The 25322-nt window shown below is 37.1% G+C and overlaps 1 protein-coding gene across 5 annotated transcripts in view; it reads right to left on the minus strand.

The window, feature by feature from the left end:
* L3MBTL4 (L3MBTL histone methyl-lysine binding protein 4) overlaps window positions 1-25322 on the minus strand; it is a 416634-nt gene that overhangs the window by 226660 nt on the left and 164652 nt on the right. For all 5 annotated transcript variants that reach the window (XM_026496009.4, XM_026496008.3, XM_026496010.4 and 2 more), the window contains one exon: window positions 594-679. In XM_026496009.4, coding sequence (XP_026351794.2) covers window positions 594-679 — 86 coding nt within the window. The remainder of the gene's footprint in view (window positions 1-593; window positions 680-25322) is intronic.

Below are 25322 nucleotides of genomic sequence, written 5' to 3' on the forward strand. Positions count from 1 at the left end.
GCACACAAGTTGAAAGGGAACAATTTGAAAACCACTTTAGACATAAATATCTCTAACTAGACTATCAATGCACTGTCTTTTACCAAATAATTTTTGCTTGGTTCAACCCGGAATAAATGTATTAAGGACAAATCTGAACTTAAAAATTGGTGTTCTAACAACTGCTAAAGCAATGTTTCCCTCAAAATGGAGAAAAGCTGGGCACACACAGGCTACATACAATTCACCTTTTTTATTATGGCATCATGGACATTCAAACAGTCCCCAAGACTGTGAACGTTCAGAGTTCCCACCTGAGGGATGAATACAAGCAGAAATGAAGGACCCCACCCTCATCTGAAATTGGTGAGGTCCTTCAACTACACTAGGGCCAGCTACTGGGCTTTTCAAGTACGGAAATCATCATTCCTTTCGTGTAGAGGAACAATAGTAAGTGAGTCACCTCCTTTGTGGTTTTAATCGAAAACAAGGCAAATCGGTTATGAAAATAACACCTGACTTTAAAAAGAAAAATCTAGAGTAATTTAAAACTGCCAAATGAAGTCAACATGTGCATTGCTTAAAGGTGAGAGTGTATTCAGATACAAACTTACCATTTTAAAAACTTTGGCAGGAACGGCATTAGTTTGAGTAGCTTCCAGATAGTCTGTCCAGGAAAAATTTTCTGGATCAGGATAACCTGAAAAATACATGTACATATCAAAAGATTATTCACTGACATTTTGATTCACATGTACCATAAGACAGCTGACCTATTGTTAACTGAATGCTCACTCTTTAATAGCCCTTATGTTAAGAACCTCACATACATTACCTAACTTGTCTATTTTATCTGAGAGGGCCAGTTCATCCCCACTAAGGCAAGCGAGCACTCACTCACTGGTTTATTCATTCACTCAACAAGGTTAAGTAGGTTGGCCAAGGTCAAACGGTGCTGTGCATACTCGGCAGAGCCAGGTTACACCCAGAAGCCCTCCTTAGAAGTTTGAAAAAAGCTCAGAATCACTGTCTGACCTCAGACCATGAACTGATAATCTTTCTAATTCCTCCAATACTTCTGCATCTGTTAGGGTTTTATTCCCTTAATTACATCTCTGTAATTACAATTTCTCAGGTTTACCATTTGTAATTGCAACATAAAAATACATATTGGTATAATATGGCATAAAGCACTCCATATTTTAAAAAAATTGGGTTTCTTGTTTCTCTCTACATCTGTGTTATTTTATTCCTAATTACATTACACTATCTATTATTGTGCTGTTTTCTTTTTCCTTTAAAGGAATAAGTACTTAGATTTATTCATCAGCTCTACTGTATTCGCTTCTCTTCTCTAATTATTTCATTTGTTGCTTTTACTCTTATTACTTTACTCATATTTCCCTTAGGTTTGTTTTTACTTGTCAAATTGAATTACAAAGAAAAGTAATTTATTTTCATTTTTTAAATAATAGAAGCATTCAACACTATGAACTTAACTATTGTTGCCCCTGAATACAGCTTTAGACACCTGGACAAACTTTTATAAAATATTTATTTTTCTCACTTTTATTTTCTCAAAAACAATTATTATTACAATCTGTAATTGTCACCTTCATTTAGTCAGTGACCAAATATTTATTTAAGAGCTATCTCAAACGGTTAATGTTTGTAGTTGTTTAAAATTTTTAATAATAGTATCTAGTTTAGCACATGGCAGTTTCAGAATGTCACATGGTCTGTACAAGTCCTGTTTGGGGACTTTAGGATTTCTTTTTGGCCTAATATTGGATATACAGTTAAAAAAGATTTTAAGTATGTAGATACACATACGTATATGTTTTAAGGTATAATATCAGTATGCACGAATTCAATGTAAATAGCTATATTATTAAAAAATCTATTTTTTTATTCAAGTAAAAAGCCTGAAGCAATGTGCTAAAAATCTCTAAAATAGTTTTTCTGCAGTGCTCTACTATCTCTGGTAATTTTTTCTTCGTATTTAAACTTTTTACTAAAATAAAATATATTTAAAGAAAAATAGACAAATCAAATAAACAGCTTGAAAATTATTCACAAAATTAGCACAACCCTGTGACCAGAACCCAGGACACCCCCTTCACATCGTGCTCTCTTCTAGTCACTGCCCCCTCTCTGCAAAGAGAAACTCTCATCCTCTAAGATTAGCTCTGCTTGTTCCATTTTTTTCCTTTGTGTAAGTGGAATCATACAGTATGTGCTCATTTGCAGTGGACAGCTTTTGCTCAGCACTCTGACTGTGAGGGTCATGGGGACTGCTGTATGCAGAACAGTTGTTTTCACTGCCGTATAGTAGTCCATTGGGTGAAGGTCTCACGATTGATTTATCCATTCTACTGGTGATGGTCATTTGGGTAGTTGTGATGTGGGAGCTATTATGGAGAGTGCTGCTGCAAACATTCCAGTACATTCTCTTTGGTGACCAGAAATATACACATCCGTTGGAACGCATCCAGGAGTAAAACTGCTGGATCATGGGGTATTTTGCTCCATATTTTTTTATCTTTTTTTAATTTATAATAATATTTTTTTATTATATTATGTTAGTCACCATACAGTACATCCCTGGTTTTTGATGTAAAGTTCGATGATTCATTAGTTGCGTATAACACCCAGTGCACCATGCAATACGTGCCCTCCTTACTACCCATCACCAGCCTATCCCATTCCCCCACCCCCCTCCCCTCTGAAGCCCTCAGTTTGTTTCTCAGAGTCCATAGTCTCTCATGCTTTGATGTTACATTACTTAGCACAGAAAAGCATATGTGATGTTCACAAGTAATTGTGATTTTTATTTAACATAGAAAAAAATGTCCCTTTTGGACACCTTGATTGCATTTTGCATCAAATTCCTCTTTTTTACTAAAAATTAAATTGTATGCCATCTTGTTACTTTCTATTTTTGTTTTCTTGATAAAATTTTCCCCATCTTTTTTACTTTTAAATTATATTATTTCAGGTATATCTATTTTAAACATCTTCTAAATGGATTTTGAAAACATTTACATTTACTTTCATAACTGGTTTGCTTTATCTCACTTTTGTAAACATGTTTTAAGCCGGAATTTTTTTAAAAAGCTCTTTTAGGGTTTTTGTCCTTGTCCATATGTCCTTGTTACATACCTTCTGTTTCATTAATTATTTCTATACTTCATTTACTTTTGTAGCTCATATTTTCATATTTTTAATGACTGTCCAAACTCATTCCTTGTATTTTGGATTTCCACATTTCTGCACAGGTTCTGAATATGCTCATACTTCGCCCTTCAGCCCCAGAGTCCCCTCCTCCCTGCTTTAGGTTCCTCATCAGGGGCTGGGCAGCAGATTCCATGAAATGGTGACTAAAGAAAGCAGCGTATGGTGGGTTGAGGAATGAACAAACGTGCAGTGACTAAGAGGGGAAGCAATTAGTGCTGCTCCAGCCCCTTGAAGAAATACTGCAGGCTGCTATGAAAGAAATCATCTTTTTCACCCTTTTTGTGATCAGTAAGTGAAAATAAAAAACTGTCACTGTTTTAAATGTTTCTGATGCAATAACGGCCTCTACGGCACTCTCCAGAAATGAGCTATGTATGTACAAAAAAAGGAAAACATGTATTATGTACATTTTCCCTGTTCAATGAGCCCAAGAAGAGAAGAATGTCTCATTGCCTAGGGGGGCCTGCAAAAGCCACCTGCTCCCCTGTCTTTCTCCTGGACCCTACCCTGAGTCCTGCTCCACCTGGGGGTGGGGGAGTCAGAAGTGGACGAACAGAGGAAGGGGCAAGAACAGATACTTTCACACAGCTGTGTGGCAATGAGACAGAAGCTTTTCAAAAGTTTAAATTCCTTCTAGTTTCAAGAAATATATGAGACCACTCCATGGAACAATAGCCTTTAACCTCTTCACTTGTCTCCAAGAAGCAATATCTAACTGGTTTCCCTTTCTTAGTAACCTCTCTACTGAGTATTCCATTTACACTAAGTCATTTATTCCTCACATAGACCGTGAGGTGTGGCTTTTCATCCACATTTTATAAGTGAGGCTCAGAGAGAACATGAGCAACTTGCTCAGTGTTATACAGTTAGGAGGTGGAAGACATGGGATTTGAACAATTATGTCTGACTCCATTACCCACACACTCAAGCACTGTTTCCCCCTAGTACTGTAACCCAGAGCTCCATGGTCCAAGCAGGTCCAACCTCCAAGGTCTCAGGACTGGGAGTGTGAGCTCCCCCTGGAGGCCAAGGCCTAGAATGGCAAGGGTGAGAGTGAGAACATCACTGGATTGGAGGCAGGCTCGTAGATACAAATACATTTATTCACGTCCCACCTCTTTCCACACTAATGAGAGATTAGCACTTCAGAGATGGGCAAAAGCTGAGAAAAGATGAGGTCCACGGTGTGGCTGTGGGCACAGGTGGCTAAACCAAACAAGGAAAATGTGTCAGATGTTTGGATCAAGGAACTACAAAGCAGGGCACCTGCCAGGCAGCCTCTGGATTTTCCCATGGTACTGGCAGTTCTCTGGAGAAGAGGAAGACCCAGGTGACAAACTCTTCAATTAATGTTAGCAAATAACTAGAAGGCAACCAGATGATAGCCAGAGGAGGGAGGAGGTGTGGTGGAGTGGAAGGGCTTGCGCCCTCAGGGAGGAGAGGCTTCTCTGAAGAGCTGAGAACTGTTCTAGGAGAAGCAGTGGGACTATTCCGGATACGCAGAATGTGCTATCCTAAGAGGGCGATGAGAAAGCGCTGTGTGAAAAAGCTTCGAGATGGAGGTCAATCCCAGTGGTTGGAGTTACAAAAATTGAGGGTCAAGAAAAAGCCCGTAAAGAGGATACACGTATGGGGATGGGCACAAAAACGGAGAAACTTAAGGTCAAACCAAGTTAAATGTAAGTTAGAACATACCTCAATCATGTCATTCCAAGGGCTACTTCTATCACTCAGGGAAAAGCAAGTCCTTACCACTCCGACCTCTTCTCCCTTTCACTCTGCTCCAGATCCAACTAGGACACAGCCAACTTCCTCCCTCCTCAAGGTCTTGCACTCGCTGTGCTTTTACAGGGAAGTTCTCCCCATGGACCCTCCAGACTGCCCACCTCACCTCCTTTAAGTTGTTGCTTGAATATCACATCCTCAGTAAGTCCTTCCCTAACTGCCTGTATATATAAAACCCCCGTCTCCAAATACATGTGCCGTTCCTAACCCCATTACCCATTTTACTTTTCTCCATAGCACTTGCCACCAATTAACGTCTTATATAAATATTTTAATATTTGTTCTCTCACTTTATAAGAACGTAACTGCCTTATAACAGGGATTTTTTCACTTCACTGCCATTTTCTCTGAGTCTAGAACAGTGCCTAGTATGTGATTATCACTCAATAAATATTTGGCAAATATTTGCTGAATGACTGAAATGTATTTCTTAATAAGTTTGCACTTGATATGGTGGTGGCCACGAAAGACAGATATGTGAGCCAAAATTATATTGGTCTAGTCTCAAAATAATGAATGGAACGCTGATAGAAAGTTGTTTGCCTGCTAATATTGGTGGTAGTCAGAGGCGCCATGCTGACGCTCCCACACCAGTACTGGCGAGATTCCAAATAGCACTCCAGACTGGACAGTGCCAAGGGAAGGCCATCTCATCTGTGGCGTCTGTACAAGGCAAATGCAATACTCAACTGCTGCTTCCATATTAGAAAGATCTGATGTGTCAGATTGGTTATAGACTCTTCTTATAACCACATCCTCCATTATTTTACCTCCAGGAACAATAGCCTCAATAGAAACATAGTTTAGCCCCTGAAACAGTCTAAAGAATTAGGATAACGAATAAATAGCACAAGCCCTTAAGTTCCTGGCATTCTGGTCTGTGTAACCTGTCCCATGGAACCCAGAGAAGCATGATAACCATAATTATATCAGTGGCCAATCCAGGAACCAAAAATCATAGGCATCCCAGGTCAAGCAGTTTTCAAGTAATGGACAATAGTCCTCCTGTTTAATAACCAGCAATAAAAAAGGATGTGTCAAGAGTCTTACTGAGAAAGTTCAGTCAGCACAAACAGAATACTGATGGGTTTAAGGGGGCACTTCATCTAACTCTTCATTGTATTGATGAGGAAAGTGAGACCTGGCATTTTAAGTGACTTGTCTAAGTCACGACAACTAATAACGAACCCAAAGCAAGAGCCCTGGTCTCCTGACCTGCAAGCGACAGAAACCAAGACATCTGAAGAGTCCCTTTGAGGTCTGGTGAGTGCTCTGTAGGCTGCCGGGCACTAAGGCCAAGAGGAAGCACCCACAAGGGAATGAGAGCCATAGAACTAGTCATGCTGAAGCCCTCACAGGCTTTGGCCATCATTTCAAGAGAGTGGATTTTCTAAGAATGCCCCTCCCACTGCCTATTTATTTCCCCATTTCAGGAAGCTCTGACAAGGCAGGAAGGAACACATCCGAAAGTCCAGGCCTGGCAATGGTAGAGACTGCACACAGTCCCCACTGACTCCTCTCGGTAGGTTCTGCACACATGGAGCGGCTTTTTGTGGAAACGATCTTAACATCGGAAACGCTAGTTTGCCCTGTTAGACAGTGGTGCACTATTTAGTACAAGACAAAAGAAATACAAGACATAAGGACAATCAGTTATCTCAATCACTGCTATGCCTAATTGAGGTGAAATCAATTTTGTTTTCAAAAAATAGGTTGAAACTGACCTCACAGTGATGGTACCTTAAATGCCAGAAGTCTTGGACTCCTGTTCAGCTCATCGCAATCAAAGTTAAAATATCTTTTCTGACCAAAGGATACAAGTTAGACTCCCTAGTATTTATAACAGTATGTCAGATTTATTTCTTGATCATCAGATCCTAGACAGAGCTTTCGATCTATAGAATAAACTATGAGTACTTCAAGTACTTATCAAGGAGCTCATTTTGTAATTGATTGTTCTGCTCAAAGTATGGCTGAGATGAAGTGTATTAGGAATAGACTAAGGCAATAAAGTCTCTTCTCTATCTAGTGAAATCACTTTCAGTAAAAAAACAACAATCTGGACTACACTGGATGAGATCCCAGCAGAACGTGTCTCCAAAAGGACCACGGCTCCCAAGGTACCTAATCCAATTCAGTGCTTGGTAAATGACAGGCATTCAAGACGGGGTAATTGCCTCTATTCCTCTCTGCCCCTTTGTCTCACCCTCTCTTTCTGTCTCTGTCCATCTGTCTCTCTCAATACCTCACATTACCGAAAACATACTGGTTATTCTATACTTCTATTTTTCTCTCAGCTTCACTAACTACACAATATTCCACTGAGTAATATTCTTTAACTAAAAATCCTTACATGTTATGTCTGTATTGTTCTTTGTTATATCCTTAGCTTTTAGCTGGGCCTCACGCTTAACAGGTACTTATTATCTGTTTGTTTAATTAATTAATTAATAATACACATTTTTCTCTGAACTCTTACATTCCTTATGCCAACAGAATCTATCCATAGGAAACAGCAAAATGTCATTTAAAATATAGGAATTCTGTGTGCCTAAAAAAGTTGACAGTTAATGTCGCAAATAAATACAAGATTTATTTATACTGTAAATTTTGCTAATGTAATTTTAGCTTTGTGAAGAAATTATGAAGTAAAGTTAAGTAGTTATTTGGTATCAAAACATAAATTGCTAAAATATTTCTATGTGTTCCTCAAACATCAAAGATAATTGCTAATATTATGTCCAGCAAATTAATGACTCTAGAGAATCTATGGAAACCAATTGCTGTTACTCCTATAAACTACATTTTATTACCTCTCAAAATATAAATTATTATAGTATTATTTCTGGAATTAATCTTGCCTTTAGCATACATTCACAGCCAGTCTGAATGCTAGACTTCCAATTTAAAAATGTAGAAATGAGCATATACATTTAGCGCTATTCCCTTCTAAATGCCACCACAATGTCAACAAAGGTATTTTTAAATGAATACTTATCAACAGAGAAAATGCTGAACTAATTTTGATACAACATATGATGGAATATTATGCAGCCTTTATAAAGAATCAGAACTATACCAAATGAGTTGGAAGAGATCTGCCATGAGACATAGCTGAGCAAGATAAAAAGACAATGGAAAAATATGTATATAATAAATCCCATTTTTGCACAAGCAATTATTTTATTTTATTTTATCTTTTATTATGATATGTTAGTCACCATACAATACATCATTAGCTTTTGATGTAGTGCTCCATGATTCATTGTTTGCTTATAACACCCAGTGATTATTTTAAAGGGACATGGGTTCACAAATATATGGATGTATGAGTACGTATGTGTACATGTATATGCAATCATATGGGAATTAACAAAATACAGATAGCATAGGATTGCTAATAGTTCAACCACTTTCCTTTTCCTCTTGGGAAAATAAATTTCCTGGACTCCCATGCTGATAGTATAGCTATGTAGCTGAGTTCTGGCCCATGCATGTGGAGAGAAATGATGTTATAAGTCACTTCCAAGTTGGGCCCCTAAAGTTGTGTGCAGACTTCAGTTCTTTTCCCACTTTCAGGATTTGCCAAAAGATCCCCAAGGACCTGGAAGAGCCCCAGTCCCAGGATAATTACATGGGGCAGAACTAACTATAATTGTACTACTAGAGGAACCAAGAAATCAATTCTTAATGTGTTAAGGTGCTAAACTTTTGGAGTCATTTGATATGCTAGTTAGCTCATGGTAATTAATACAGAGGGCTTAGCACCAATTGCGATTTCCTTGAGAGGAGTAACTAATCTGAGTGGAAAGAGAAACACAACGTTTTTAAAAACAGGATAAATAAAATGTAGTTTATGCAAAAAAAGTAAAATAAGATAAATACAAAAAACAATACCAGTACAAGGATATAAGGCCACATTGAGAATCTGTAAAAAGACAAAAGCAGATGAGAAATGTCAACAGAAATCCCTGGAAGTGTTAAAAGGAAATAAATGATTTGTAATTCTCCTTTTTGATGGGGTCTTTGCCTGGTTTGGGGATCAAGGTAATATTGGCCTCATAGAATGAGTTTGGTAGCTTTCCTTCTGTTTCTATTTTTTGAAATAGCTTTAGGAGTATTATTTCTTCTTTGAATGTTTGGTAGAATTCCCCAGGAAAACCGTCTGGTCCTGGTGTTTTGTTTTTTGGAAGGTTTTTTATCACTGTTTCAATCTCTTCATAATTAATTGGCCTGTTTAAAAAATCAATTTCTTCCTGTTTCAGTCTTGGTAGTTTATAGGTTTCCAGGAAGGCCTCCATCTCTTCCAGATTGCTTAATTTATTGGCATAAAGCTGTTGATAAAAGTTTCTAATAATCCTTCCTATTTCATTGGTATTGGTTGTGACCTCTCCCTTTCATTCATAATTTTATTAATTTGGGTCCTTTCTCTATTCTTTTGGATAAGTCTTGCCAGCGGTTTGTGAATTTTATTTACTCCTTCAAAGAACCAGCTTCTAGTCCTGTGATCTGCTCTACTGTACTCCTGGTTTCTAATTCATTGATTTCTGCTCTAATCTTGATCAACTGCTTTCATGTGCATGGATTAGGCCTGATCCTCTATTGCTGTTACAGTTTCTTGAGATGAGAATATAAAAATGCATTTTAGATTTTTCTATTCTTTTGAGTGAGGCTTGGAATTACGTGATTTCCCTAATGAATATGGATGCCAAAATTCTCAACAAGATCCTGGCTAATAGAATCCAACAATACATTAAAAGGATTATCCATCATGACAAGTGGGATTCATCCCTGGGATGCAAGGGTGGTTCAACATTCACAAATCTATCAGTGTCATAGATTTTATCCAGAAGGAAAAAACCAAAAATCATATGATTCTCTCAATAGATGCAGAAAAAGCATTTGACAAAATACAGCATCCTTTCCTGATTAAAACCCTTCAGAGTGTAGGGATAGAGGGTACACTCCTCAATCTATGATATGATTGCTAAAAACCATCTATGAAAAGCCTACAGCAAATATCATTCTCAGTGGGGAAAAGCTGGAAGCCTTTCCCTTAAGATCAGGAACACGACAAGGATGCCCACTCTCGCCATTATTATTCAACATAGTACTAGAAGTCCTTGCAACAGCAATCAGACCACAAAAAGGGATAAAAGGTATCCAAATCGGCAAAGAAGAAGTCAAACTGTCTCTCTTCACAGATGACATGATACTCTATATGGAAAACCGAAAAGAATCTACTCCCAAACTACTAGAAGTTATAGAGCAATTCAGTAATGTGGCGGGATACAAAATCAATGCTCAGAAATCAGTTGCATTTCTATACACGAACAATGAGACTGAAGAAAGAGAAATTAGGGAATCCATCCCATTTACAATAGCACCAAAAATCATACGTTACCTTGGAATTAACTTAACCAGAGACGTAAAGGACCTATATTCTAGAAACTACAAATCACTCTTGAAAGACACTGAAGAAGACACAAAAAGATGGAAAAATATTCCATGCTCATGGATCGGAAGAATTAACATAGTTAAAACGTCTATGCTACCCAGAGCAATCTACACTTTCAATGCTATCCCGATCAAAATACCAATGACATTTTTCAAAGAACTGGAACAAATAGTCCTTAAATTTGTATGGAACCGGAAAAGGACCCGAATCACCAAGGAATTGTTGAAAAGGAAAAACAAAGCTGGGGGCATCACAATGACGGATTTTGAGCTGTACTACAAAGCTGTGATCACAAAGACAGCATGGTACTGGCACAAAAACAGACACATAGACCAATGGAACAGAATAGAGAGCCCAGAAATGGACCCTCGGCTCTTTGGGCAACTAATCTTTGATAAAGCAGGAAAAAACATCCAGTGGAAAAAAGACAGTCTCTTCAATAAATGGTGCTGGGAAAACTGGATAGCTACATGCAAAAGAATGAAACTTGACCACTCTCTCACACCATACACAAAGAGAAACTCCAAATGGATGAAAGACCTCGATGTGAGACAGGAATCCATCAAAATCCTAGAGGAGAACATAGGCAGCAACCTCTACGACATCGGCCAAAGCAACCTTTTTCATGACACATCTCCAAACTCAAGAGAAACAAAAGAAAAAATGAACTTGTGGGACTTCATCAAGATAAAAAGCTTCTTCACAGCCAAGGAAACAGTCAAAAAAACTAAGAGACAGCCCACGGAATGGGAGAATATATTTGCACATGATACTACAGTTAAAAGACTGGTACCCAAGATCTACAAAGAATTTCTCAAACTCAATACGCGAGAAACAAATAAACAAATCCTAAAATGGGCAGAAGATATGAACAGACACTTTTCCAATGAAGACATACAAATGGCTTACAGACACATGAAAAAATGTTCAACATCATTAGCCATCAGGGAAATTCAAATCAAAACCACACTAAGATACCACCTTACACCAGTTAGAATGGCAAAAATTGACAAGGCAAGAAACAACAATTGCTGGAGAGGATGTGGAGAAAGGGGATCCCTCCTACATTGTTGGTGGGAATGCAAATTGGTACAACCACTCTGGAAAACTGTGGAGGTCCCATAAAGAGTTAAAAATTGAGCTACCCTATGATCCAGCCATTGCACTACTGGGTATTTACCCCAAAGATACAGACGTAGTGAAGAGAAGGGCCATATGTACCCCAATGTTCACAGCAGCTTTGTCCACAATAGCTAAATCATGGAAGGAGCCGAGATGCTCTTCAACAGATGACTGGATTAAGAAGTTGTGATTTGTATATACAATGGAATATTACTCAGCTATCAAAAAAAAAAAAAAAAGATTTCTCAACATTTGCTGCAACATGGACGGCACTGGAGGAGATAATGCTAAGTGAAATAAGCCAAGCAGAGAAAGACAATTATCATATGGTTTTTCTCATCTATGGAACATAAGAACTAGGAAGATTGGTAGGAGAAGAAAGGGATAAAGAAAGGGGGGGTTAATCAGAAGGCAGAATGAAGCATGAGAGACTATGGACTCTGAGAAACAAACTGAGGGCTTCAGAGGGGAGGGGAGTGGGGGAATAGGATAGGCTGGTGATGGGTAGTAAGGCGGGCACGTATTGCGTGGTGCACTGGGTGTTATATGCAACTAATGAATCATCGAACTTTACATCAAAAACCAGGGATGTACTGTATGGTGACTAACATAATATAATAAAAAAAAACATTTAAAAAAAGGAAATAAATGAATGAAAATTGACTTCACAGTACTGAGAAAGCCAAAACAAATCTGTTAAAGGAGTAAGTTAATGTATGTTATAGAACCCTGGAAAGCTTCGGGAACTGCAGGCGTCAGATAATTCTGAAGGCAGCAGTGTGGGGCTAACAGCAGACGCTTGTTTTCAAGTCCTAATAGAAACTGTTAGGCACACTAGGTCACCTACTTTGCCTCATACAACTAGGCAACTATTCCTACCACATTAAGGCTAAAGGCTGGAGGATTTAGTCTCTGGACAGGATGAAACAAAGAAGGTACAGACTTTGGGATCTTACACGGTGATGAAGCCTATTCATAGAACAACAGCCACATGCAGTACCTGGATTTCAAACTGCAGGCAGCCCTCTGCCCCACCCTCAACAACTCCCACAACCCCCCGCCCCCCACATACACACCCCAGTCAGAAGGAGGAAGAGGAGCGTTTCCTGTGGGAACCGACCCAACAGTCTTAATTATGGCATTTTGGGGCACCCAACTAAAACATTCTGGTTAACATCTCAGCACCCCACAGGGATGCTCACAATTTCACAAGCTCCATTAGGGCACCCAGAGATTTTACTCTGCTTCTCAGGACCTTATTCTTAAAAATGAAAGGACAACTAAGATTCACCAGAGATCTGAAGAACCCAATAAATCAATAATAAAACAAGCAAAAACAATAACAAAAAAAATGAAGTTTGAGAAAAGAGACAATATAAGGAACAGAAGATTTAAACCAGCAAGTTTAAAAAGTAGATGAACCTCTAATTCATATCCTTAGAGAGGTAAGAGAAGACTTAGAAAATAAGATTGCTACTGGAAACTATGCCATTTCTGTGTAGAATGTAGAAAGCCACAGAAGACTGTTACTCACTCCCTAACAATGAGAAACAGCCAGATACTCTGAAAAATTATAAATTTCCTGGAGCGCATTAAGGAGCTGAAGTTCCAAGTAATGGAAATCTAAGGAGGCACAGTTCCTCTAGGGACAGCTGAGAAACTCAAATATTTAACCTGTGGCAGAGCACTAGAGGAAAAGGTGATTCCACCCAAGTAAGTAAGAAGAAATCAGCTAACATTTAAATTACTTCTTAAAGGTCAAGTGGGAGCTAGCATGTCAGTCTGTAATAGCTGCCCCAGACATAAGCAGAATGTCCCCATACTCACTCACAGGCTCTTTATAATGGACCTTACCAAGTGCTCACAGGAAAGATTAGGAGTGAGACAGAAGATTGGCAAGACCTCCCTTTCAGAGCTCTGAAGACAAAAATTTTAAGGTGTAGACAGAAGGAAAGTAAAAATTACATTCAGGAAAACATGGGAAAGGATCAGAGTAGACTTCCAAACAAAAACTATGCCAGCCAAAGAGAATACAGCTTTAATGAAATAAAGAGGGGAAAGATCTGTCAACACATAATTCTATATCCAGCAAAAATATCTTTAAAATATTAAGGCAAAATAAAGACTTTTTCAGGCAAACAATTGCTGAGATAATGCATTTCTAACAAACCTGTGTTAGAAGAAATTCTAAAGGCAGTTCTTCAGGGAGAAGGAACATGAAAAAAATGAAAGAGGAGATGTTACAACCCGATACCACAGAAATACACAGGATCAGAAGAAACTACTACAAACAGTTATGCACCAGCAAGCTGGACAAATTAGAAGACATGAATAAATTCCTAAAAACATACAACTATCAAGACTGAACCACGAAGAAATAAAAAATCTGAACAGACCAGTTACTAATAAGGAGATTGAATCAGTTATCAAAAACCTGTGATGGCTTCACTGGTGAAATCTACCAAACATTTAACAAATTAATATCAATCCATCTCAAACTCTTCCAAAAAGATGGAAGAGGAAGGAACACTTCCAAAATCCTCTTAAGAGGCCAGCATTACGCTGATACCAAACCAAACAAGGATGCCACAAGAAGAAAAAAAAATGCACATCAATATCTCTGACAAACACACATGCAAAAATCCTCAAAAAAATATCAGCAATCTGAATTCTACAATATATTAACAGAGTCATACATGGAGACCAAGTGGGATTTATTTCAAGGATGAAGGATAGTTCAACATCCGCAATTAATCAGTGTGATACACCACATTAACAAAACAAAGGAGAAAAATCATATGATCATTTCAATAGATGCAAAAAGCATTTGACAAAATTCAACATCCATTTATGATAAAAACTCTCAACAAGGTGGGTATAAAGGAATATACCTCAACACAATAAAGGCCATATATGACAAGCTCCCAGCCAACATCACACTCAGAGGTGAAAAGCTAAAAACCTTTCCTCTGAGATCAGGACAAGAGAAGGATGTCCACTCTTTCCACTGTTTTTTAACATAATATAGAAGTCCTAGTCAAAGCAATTAGGCAAGAGAAATAAAGAAAAGGCATCCAAATCAGAAAGAAAGAAGTAAAACTGTCACTATTTGCAGAGAACACGATATTTTATATGTAGAAAATCCTAAGATTCCACACACACACACACACACACACACACACACACACACACACAACTGTTAGAAAAAATCAACAAAATTTGTAAAGTTGCAGGATACAAAATTAATATTTGAAAATCTATTGTATTTCTATACACTAATAATGAACTACTAGAAAAAAATTAAGAAAACAATTCCATTTACAATTGCATCAAAAAGAATAAAATACCTAAGAATAAGTTTAACTAAAGAGGTGAAAGATCTGTACTCTGAGAACTATAAGACATTCATGAAAGAAATTAAAGAAGACAGAAATAAATGGAAAGATATTCTGTGCTTATGGACAGGAAGAATTAATATTGTTAAAATGTCCATACCATACAAAGCAATCTACAAATTTAATGCAATCCCCCAAATTCCAAAGTCATTTTTCACAGAAATAGAACAGTTCTAAAACTTGTTTGGAACCACAAAAGACCCTGAATAAAGCAATCTTGGGAAAGAACAACAAAGCTGGCAGCATAACACTTCCTGATTTCAAACTACATTACAAAACTATTTTAATCAAAACAGTATGGCATTGGCATTAAAACACAGGGATCAATAGAACAGAATAGAGAGCCCAGAAATAAACCCATGCATATATGGTCAATTAATTTACAACAAAGGAGGCAAGAATATACGTGGGGAAAGGACAGTCTCTGCAATAAATGGTGTTGGGAAAACCAGACAGTGACAAGCAAAAGAATGAAATTGAACTACCATCTTACAACATACACAAAAACTAACTCAAAATGAATTAAAGACTTGAACATAAGACCTGAAACATAAAATTCCTAGAAGAAGATGTAGACAGTAATCTCCTTGACCTTGGTCCTCACATTGAATTTTTGGATTTGACACCAAAAGCAAAGAGAACAAAAGCAAAAATAACCAAGTAGAACTGCATCAAGGTAAAAAGCTTCTGCACAGCAAAGGCAGCCATCAACAAAACGAGAAGGCAATCTACTGAATGAGAGAAAATATTGGCAAGTCATGTATTTGATAAGGGGGGTGATCACCAAACTTATATAGAGAACTCATACAACTCAGTAAGAAAAAAGAAACAATCTGATTTAAAAATGAACAGAGGATGTGAATAGACATTTTTCCAAAGAAGATATACAGATGGCCCACAAATACATGAAAAAGTGCTCAACATCACTAGTCATCAGGAAAATGCAAATCACAGCCACACACCTGTCACCTCACACATGTGAGAATGGCTATCATAAAAGGACAAGAATAACAAATGTCAAAGAGGATGTTGAGAAAAGAGAAGCTTTGTGCACTGTTGGTGGGGATGCAAATTGGTGAAGCCGCTATGGAAAACAGCATGGAATTTCCTCAAAAAATGAAAACTAGAATTACCAAATGATCCAGCAATTCCACTTGTAGGTATTTATCTGAGAGAAACAAAAACACTAACTTGAAATGACATATGCACCCCCATGCTCACTGCAGCATTATCTGCAGTTGTCAAGATACAGAAGCTACATAAGTGTCCATAAATGGGTGAAAGGACAAAGAAAATGGGATATTATTCAGTCATAAAATGGAATATTATTCAGTCATCAAAAGGGAAAGACTACCATTTGCAACAACATGGATGAACCTTGAAGGATTTATATGCTGAGTGAAATAAGTCACCAATATTACCTCACTTACATGTGGAATCTAAAAACAAACAAATACAAAGAAAAACTCACAGACTCAGCTAACAGACTGGTGGTTACCAAAGGCAGGGGGGTGGGCAAAAAATGGGTGAAGGGGTCAAAAAATATAAACTTCCAGTTATAAAATACATAAATTATGAGGATGTAATGCACTACATGATAAGTATAGTTAACCATATACCATATTGTATATTTGAAAGTTGTTAAGATAGTAGGTCTTTAAAGTTCTCAATACAAGGGAAAAAAAGTATAACTATGTGCTGGATGTTAACTCGATTTGTCGTTTCAATCATTGTGCAATATATACAAATATTGAGTCACGTTGTACACCTGAAAGTATTATAATTTTATATATAAATTATATCTCAGTTCAAAAGAATATTCTTCAGAGAGAAGGAGTATGCTGCCAGTTGGAAGTGTGGAACTACACAAAGAAATGAAGGACACTGGAAATAGTGAACAGCACTTATGAGGTACAGAACATATACAGAGAAGAGATTGTTTTCACTTCTTATTTCCCTTGTTTGTTTTATGAGAACAAAAAGTCATGTGGAAATAAAGACAAGATCATAAAGAATGGGAGAGTGAGGCTCTTACATCATATGAAAAGTGGTATAATAGGCTGTAGGGTAAATAGATAGGTACATTGTAAATCCTAGAGGAACTGAGAAATATTTAAGGAAGTAAATTAAACATCCAATAGCAAAGAACAGAAGCATTAAATAATACACAATACAAATTTTTAAAAGGCAGAAAAGGAGGGGGAAAAGGACCAAAAACATAAGGGATAAGTAGAAAGCCACTAGCAACAGGGAGGATTTAAATCCCATCATACAAAGAAACGTATTAAATGCAAAGTGCTTAAGTACAGGTAAGAGAAAGCATCTAAACTGAAAAATACAGTAGTAAGCAGCAATAAACCCATTCTTGAGGAACAGGGAGGTAAATAAAAGTAACAAGTTTGTCCCTGGATAAAAAAATCTGGGGTAGGGAGAAGAATACCGTTTTTCATTTATAGGACTTGTAATGAAACTATACATGTGAACTGTTTTCCATTTTTTTTGTGGTAAAATACACATAACAAAAGTTACCAAATTAATGATTTTTAAAAGTACAGTTCAGTGACACTAAATATATTCATATTGTTATACACCAACATCCATCTCCAGAACTCCTTTCATCTGATGAAACTGAAACTCTATATCCATAAACAATGACTGCCAATCCCCTCTCCCTATAACTCCTGGCAACCATCACTCTTTTTTTCTCTGATTTTGACTACTCTAAGTATTTCATATAAGTGGAATCATCCAGTATTTGCCTTTTGTGGTTAATTTATTTCACTAAGCAACACTGAGGGCTTCAGAGGGGAGGGGGGTGGGGGACTGGGATAAGCCGGTGATGGGTAGTAAGGAGGGCACGTATTGCATGGTGCACTGGGTGTTATGTACCCAATTACTACCCGCAAGTAATGAATCATGGAACTTTACAGCAAAAACTAAGGATATACTGTATGGTGATTAACATAACATAATAAAAATTATTATAAAAAATTATTTCACTTAGCATAATATCCTCAAGGTTCATGCATGTTGTACCATATGTCAGGATTTCCTTCCTTTAAGGCTTACCGATATTCCATTGTATGCACATACCACATTTTCCTTATCTATTCATCTGTTCATGGACACCTGAGTTGCTTCCACATTTTGGCTATTGTGATAATGCTGCTATATGGGTGTACAAATATCTCTTTGAGACCCTGATTTCAAATCTTTGGGGTATATACCAAGAAGTGGAAATACTAGACCATATGGTAATTATATTTTTAATTTTTTGAGGAAATGTTATACTACTTTTCACAGGAACTATACCTTTTTACATTCCCACAATGACCAAGGGTTCCAATTTCTACACGTCCTTACCAACCCTTCTTATTTTCTTCTTTTTTTTTAATTGTAGCCACCCCAGTGGATATGAGGTGGTATCTCATTGTGGTCTTAATTTGCATTTCCCTAATAATTACTGACGGTGTGCATCTTTTTATGTGGTTATTGACCATTCCAGTATCTTCTTTAGAGAAATGTCTAATAAAGTCCTTTGCCCATTTTTTATTTGGGTTGTTTTTTATTATTGTTGAGTTTTAGGAGTTCTCTATATATTCTGGATAATAATCCCTTGCCAGATATATGATTTGCAAATATTTCATCCCATCCTGAGGTTCCCTTTTCACTCTTTTTTTTTAAGATGTATTCATTTGAGAGAGAGAGAGAGAGAGAGAGAGAGAGCACACGCACAAGCAGGGGGAGCAGCAGAGGGAGAGGGAGAAGCAGACTCCTAGCTGAGCAGGGAGCCAGACTTGGGGCTCGATCCCAGGACCCTGGGATTATGACCTCAGCCGAAGGCAGACACTTAGCCAACTGAGCCACCCAGGTGCCCTACCGTCTCACTATTTTGATACTGTCCTTTGATAACAGACCTTTTAGTTTTCATAAGGTCCAGATTGTCTATTATTGTTGTTGTTGTCTGTCCCTTTAGTGTCATATCTGAGAAATAACTGCTGAATTCAATGTTGTGAAGCTTTTGCCCTATCTTTTAAGATTGCTATGGTTTTAGCCCTTATGTTTAGGTCATTGATTTGTTTTGATTTAATTTTTGTATATGAAGTGAGGTAGGGGTTCACCTTTATTCTTTTGCATGTGGTTAAGCAACTTTCTCAGCAATATTTGTTGAAGAGACTATTCTCCCTCCATTGAATAGTCTTGGCACCCTTGTTGAAAATCATTTGACCCTATATGCTAGTGTTTATTTCTAGGCTCTCTATTCCATTGGTCTGTGTGTCTACCTTTAAGCCATTATCACACTGTCTTAATAACTGTGGCTTTGTAATATGTTTACATATATATGTAATATGTTGAAATAAGAAACTGTGAGTCTTCCAACTCTGTTCCTTTTCAAGACTCTTTTAGCTACTCAGAGTCCCTTGATATTTCACATAAATCTTAGGACAGATTTTTCTATTTCTGCAAAAAAACATCTTTGGCATTTTGAGAGGGACTGCATTGAATCTGTAGGTCACCTTGGGTAATACAGACATCTTAATAATATTAAGTTTTCCAATCCATAAGCATGGAATGTCTTTCCATTTATTTATGTATTCTTCAATTTCCTTCAGCAGTGTTTTGTACATTTCATTGAACAACTCTTTCACCTCCTTGGTTAATTCCTAAGCATTTTATTCTTTTCGATGCCATTGTAAATGTAATTGTTTTTTTAATATCCTCTTCAGATTGTTCCTTGTTAGTATGTGGAAATGCAATTAAGTTTTGAGTCTTCATTTTATATCCTGTTACTTCGCTGAATTCATTTATTAATTCTAAGAGGTGTGTGTGCGTGTGTGTGTGTAATCTTTAGGGTTTTCTACATATAAGATTATATCATCATATCATGAACAGATAATCTTATTTCTTTGCTTCCAATTCAGGTGTCTTTTTTACTTTTTCTTCCTAATTTTTCTGGTTAGGATTTTCAGTACAATGTTGAAAAAAAGTGGTGAAATCAGGCATCTTTGCTTTTTTCCTGATCTTAGAAAGGAAGCTTTCAGTCTTTCACTACTCACTATAATGTTTCCTATGGATTTTTCATATATGACTTTTATTATATTGAGTTATTTTCCTTCTGTTCCTAAGCTGTTGAATGTTTTGTTGTTTTTTCTTTTTTTCATGAGATGGTGTTGAACCTTGTAACGTGCTTTTTCATCAATTGAAATGATTATGTCAGCTTTTGTCCTTCATTCTTTTAATCTGGTATTATTGCATTGATCAATTTTCATATGTCGAATCATCCTTGCATTCCAGAAGTCAATCCCACTTGGTCATGGCATATAATCCTTTTAACATAATGCAGAATTCAATTTCCTAAGTATTTTGTTAAGGATTTTTGCATCAGGGTTCATAAAGGATCCTGGTCTGTAGTATTCTTGTAGTGTCTTTTTCTGGCTGTAGAAGGGTAGTACTGGGCTCATAAAATGAGTTAAGAAGGATTCCCTCCTCTTCAATTTGTTTGAAAGGACTGGCATTAGTTATTCTTTAAATGTTTAGTAGAATTCACTGGTGGAGCCATCAAGTCCAAGGCTTTACTTTGTTAGGAGATTTCTGATTACTAATTCAACCTGTATGCGAGTTATTTTATTTAAAATATTTTAAATGGGATTTATTGCCTATTTTTATGTACCAGGACTTGTGGATAAATTGTGAAAAAAAAAATAGTCCTTGTTAATACAACATTCACAGAAAATTTGTGCCTGTATTTTAAGAGATCTGGGGTCTTGTTCCATTTTTTTTCTTTTTCATGCCTGAATTTTCTCAAATTGTTGCTGGAAGGAAACAAACTTCATGGAGGGTAATCTGGAAGTATTTATCAAATGCTTAAAAATTGTTTCTATCCTCTGTAATCCATTAATTCCACTTACAACAACAAGAAAGTAATAATAAACATACATAACTATTTCTTTAAAAGGATGTCTTCTATTGTTATTTAAGAACTGGAAAAAGTTAATGTCGGATACAAAAGAAAAAACAAAATAAACTGTGGTATCTATCAGAATAGATAATTATGCAGTTATTAACAGCCAGGTTTTCAAAGACTATTTAAAGAAAAGTAAATATGTTCAAATTATATTTGCAAGTAACAGGGAGAAAATGGCTACAAAAGCAGTATGAACAATAAGATTACAATTCTAATTTTTAAATTACATGTATAGTAAATAAAAACACAAAATGATTGAAAAAAATTAAATAACAGAATAATAATGGTAAGCTCTATTGAGTGGTGAGATTAATAATTTATTTATTATTACATTTCATAATTTACACATTTCCTGCACTTTTATGAAAAGTATAATTAACATTTATTTTAAATAAGTTTGACTTATACTTCACTGGTGATTATGTATAAGGATTCAATGGTAAAATAAACTTGGATTCGTAAAGAGAATTGAACTGACTGAACACTCTTTACAGAGGAGAGACAACTATCCCTTTACAGTGTCTCTGTAGAATTGTGTAGGGATTTAGTTTTCCATGAAAAGCCTTGGGGAAATGATGATATGATTTTCAATCAAGTTGAAGAAGCGAGGCTAATGATATCATATGCTGCAGTGGAAGGATTACCCTTTGATGGAACCACGGCAGTCTTATGGGACCTCTGGTAGGAGAATGTCTACCTGAGGCACAGACACAATAACATAAAATGACACATTGTATCAGATGGCCACAGAAAATTGTCTCACAGTTACTAAAATATGCAAGTTTATTTTTTTTCTGTTTTGAGTGGCTTTTGCTATCATATTAAAATGTATTTACTCTAGAACATAATAGTTACAAGAAAAAAAAGAGCCTTGCAAGGTCAGGAACCAGATTTTTTTCCCCAGCCAATCAATTCAGAGCCTTCTAGACCATAAGAAACGTCTGAATAAAGAGCTCATTTGTGTCTTCTTATTCAGTCCCTTGCCAAATCATGTAAGCAGAAATCCCTAGCGCCTACTCCTTATTTTCACATACAATGAATCTCCCTCATGGTCTTCCTTTAATCTGGCCTACTATTGCCAAATAAATGCTTAAACATTGAAGGTGTGACTACAAACTCCTCATTCTGGCTTTTTAAAGATCTTTCAGAAAATGGCCTCAACCTACCCAACCTACTAATTCTTTATTAATATTTCAAAACTGAAGTGAAACCCATTCAGAGTCCTGTCCTCCAGACCTATAATATTTTGTGTTGTTTTAAGCCATTAAGTTTGTGATCATGTATTACAGAGCAGTACACCATTATATCATTTTCTCCATGAGGCAATTCTTTCTCTTTCTGACCAGGTGTTACTTTTTTGACTAATTTCCTTGCTATCATCTATAACAGTTATTTATAATTCATCAAACAGTCTCTAGTAGACTGTCAGTACCTTGGGATCAGGAAAGACTGCTCACCATCCTCTCTATCCCGCCCTCTCCCACCAACGTATAATGATAGTAATGTATAATGATAGTAACAGATTAAAGCACAATGAATAAAATAGGAATCCACAACTCCAGTTACTATACTTAAAAAAACTGAATAAGCATAAGTCAACTAATAAATGTAGTGGGAATAACGTAATTAGAAAATCACCACTTGGCAAACATCATAATAATTACTAATTCATCTAATGAACATCAAAAGATGCTAAAAATTGGTGAGTGAAAGTTAGATGAGAAATAGAATAATTATACAATCTCAAAGTCACTTCCCACAAGTATGTATTAATTACAAAAGGAAAAAGAGGAATTTTGCAGTGGAGAAATGGCACGCACCATTTCAATCAAGTGATCAAAGTTAACAATAGCAGGAAAAGGACAGCACCACCTGAGGGTATGCACTGCTTCTAGAATATTCCTCCCCTGGTGCATAATCCATCTACTTCTGAGGAAACATCAGACAAACCCAAAGTGAGAAGCTTGCAATAAAAAATAACTGGCCTATGCTCCTCAATAGTGTCAAGTTCATTAAAGTTAAGGAAAGATGAAGAACTGTTGTGATTAAAGAACACTAGAGAGACAAGATAAGTAAACGCAGGTGATCCGGGGTGAAATCTCTGCATGCATGCTTCACAGAGTATATTACCACGTGACTGGCAAAACTTTCATTTTGGCAACTTAATCTCAAATGGTTTGGCAGGGAGTTTAGTTTTGCTATTGTAACTTCTGAATCTGTAAAATTATTTCCAATCTTAAATAAAATAGAAACATTTACAAGGCCAATCACACTTTATTCTGAGCCTAATGTTCTAAATCACTTCTCATCTCCTGTCCTCCTCTACCCCTTCCCTACCCTGCAGCCCAGCACTTTACTCATATGCCCATAATATGAAGTTTCCAGGAACTCCTTGTTTAAAGAGGTGCATATCGTTCCTTCTATCTAACATTCTCTTCCACTCCACTTCTCAGATGAAAGTCTGCCCATCCTTCAAAGACTAATGCCAACACTGCTTCCAGTGTGGAGATGTCCACATACAGAGTTAGAACTTACACCTCCCTCTCCTGTGTTTTCAGTGGTCTACTGAAAATGTCCCTTCCATTACAGTCAGAAGCCCGTTTATAAGAGGACTACAAACAGCGTGGGGAGAAGGCAAAGGCAAAGGAATTCCTGAAGTCTACTAACAGAGCCTGCCACATAATCCCCTTCACATCACATGAAAGGTCTAGGGCCAGTTATCTGACCTCTCTGGATCTCAGGTCTTCCACTATGAAATTGAAATAATTGACAAAATCTCACAAAATTACCATGAAAACAGATAAATGTGTGAGGTCATATTGAGCAGTCAAGAAAAATGAGATCCAAAAATAAGATTCCACTTCATACTCAGGATGATGGCAATGAACAAGAACACAGACAACGAGTGTTTGCAAGGATATAGAGAAACTAGAGCCCTCATACACTACCTGTGGGAACGTAAACCTGTGGTAAAGATACTGGCAATTATTCAGTAAGTAAAATGTAGAATTGCTAAATGACCCAGCAACCCCATCCTAAGTACACACCCAAGAGGACTGGAAACATTCATGCAAAAACTTACACAAATATTCACAGCAGTATTATTCAGAATAGCCAAAATGTGGTAACAATCCAAATGCCCATTAACTGATAAATGGATACACAAATTGTGGTTTATCTATATAATGAAATAATATCGGGAATTAAAAAGAAGCAATGTGCTGATCTATGCTACAACACGGACGAGCTCTAACATCATTACGCTAAGTGAAGAAGCCAGACACGAAAGGCCGTGTTTTAGAATTCTACTTACATGAACTACTCAGAGTAGGCACACCTATAAAGACAGAAGGTAGATTAATGGTTGCCAAGGGCTGAGGGGAATGGAGGGTTGGGGCATAACAGCGAAATGGTTCAGGATTTCTTTTTAAGGTGATGGAAACATTCTAAAATTAAATGCAGTGATGGTTACACAACACTAAATATGCTGAAAACCACCAAATTGTACACAATAAACAGATGAGTTGCATAGTGTGTGAATTCCATCTCAGTAGTGTTTTACAGAAACAGATCCCTTTCTCCAACATGTTTTATACTTATTTGGTTCTCCCCCTTCAGTAAGCACAGAAGTCACTACAGGGGTGTTTGCTGAATTGAATCTGAGTTTGGGTTCAGAATGTGCTTCAAATGTGAACAGCGGTCTGCATTCGGAGGGGCACTCTGTACAGGACTGTCATCCTTCCTGGGATGGTCCCACTGTCAGTCAGAGGAGCCCTCCCAGCCATCATCTTTCTGCAGGGCCTCCTGTCCACCTGCCCAAATTGAGCAGAAGGCTGGATGGTGTGGAGACTCCATCCACAGACTGCACAACAGATTTTCACACAAGTAATCCTACTGTTGAGAGAACAATCTTCACAATACTGTTTTGACTGGTGAACAAGCCACACCAAGCAATGTAGAGTATTAGGAATTTCATATACATTACAAAGCAATCAGAGTAACTTTAGCAATACCATTCAAAAGAACTGAAAAAGCAAAAAAATATATAGTTTTCCACTGATAATCTATTTAATATTCTTTCATAGACAGCTCCAGTTTTTAACTGTATGGACTTGGCCATACCACAAACCACCTAAAACTATGCTGCTAGGGGATTTTACTTCAACAAAAGGATGAGACTTGCCCCTCTTTATAAGGAGGTGACTCTTAACAGGCCATTGCCTGCTCGTCACCAGGTAAAGCTCAAGAGCTCGCTATGAGACCCCACAAACCTTCTGGAAAGGAGCTTCTCTCCTTCAAATGCGAAGGGGCTACCTAACAACTTTTTGTCATTTTGTAACTTCAGCTAAAATTCCAGCAGGCTGCTACTTCTGAAGAAATA

Source organism: Ursus arctos, unplaced genomic scaffold (assembly GCF_023065955.2).
Source record: "Ursus arctos isolate Adak ecotype North America unplaced genomic scaffold, UrsArc2.0 scaffold_17, whole genome shotgun sequence".
Taxonomy (NCBI): domain Eukaryota; kingdom Metazoa; phylum Chordata; class Mammalia; order Carnivora; family Ursidae; genus Ursus; species Ursus arctos.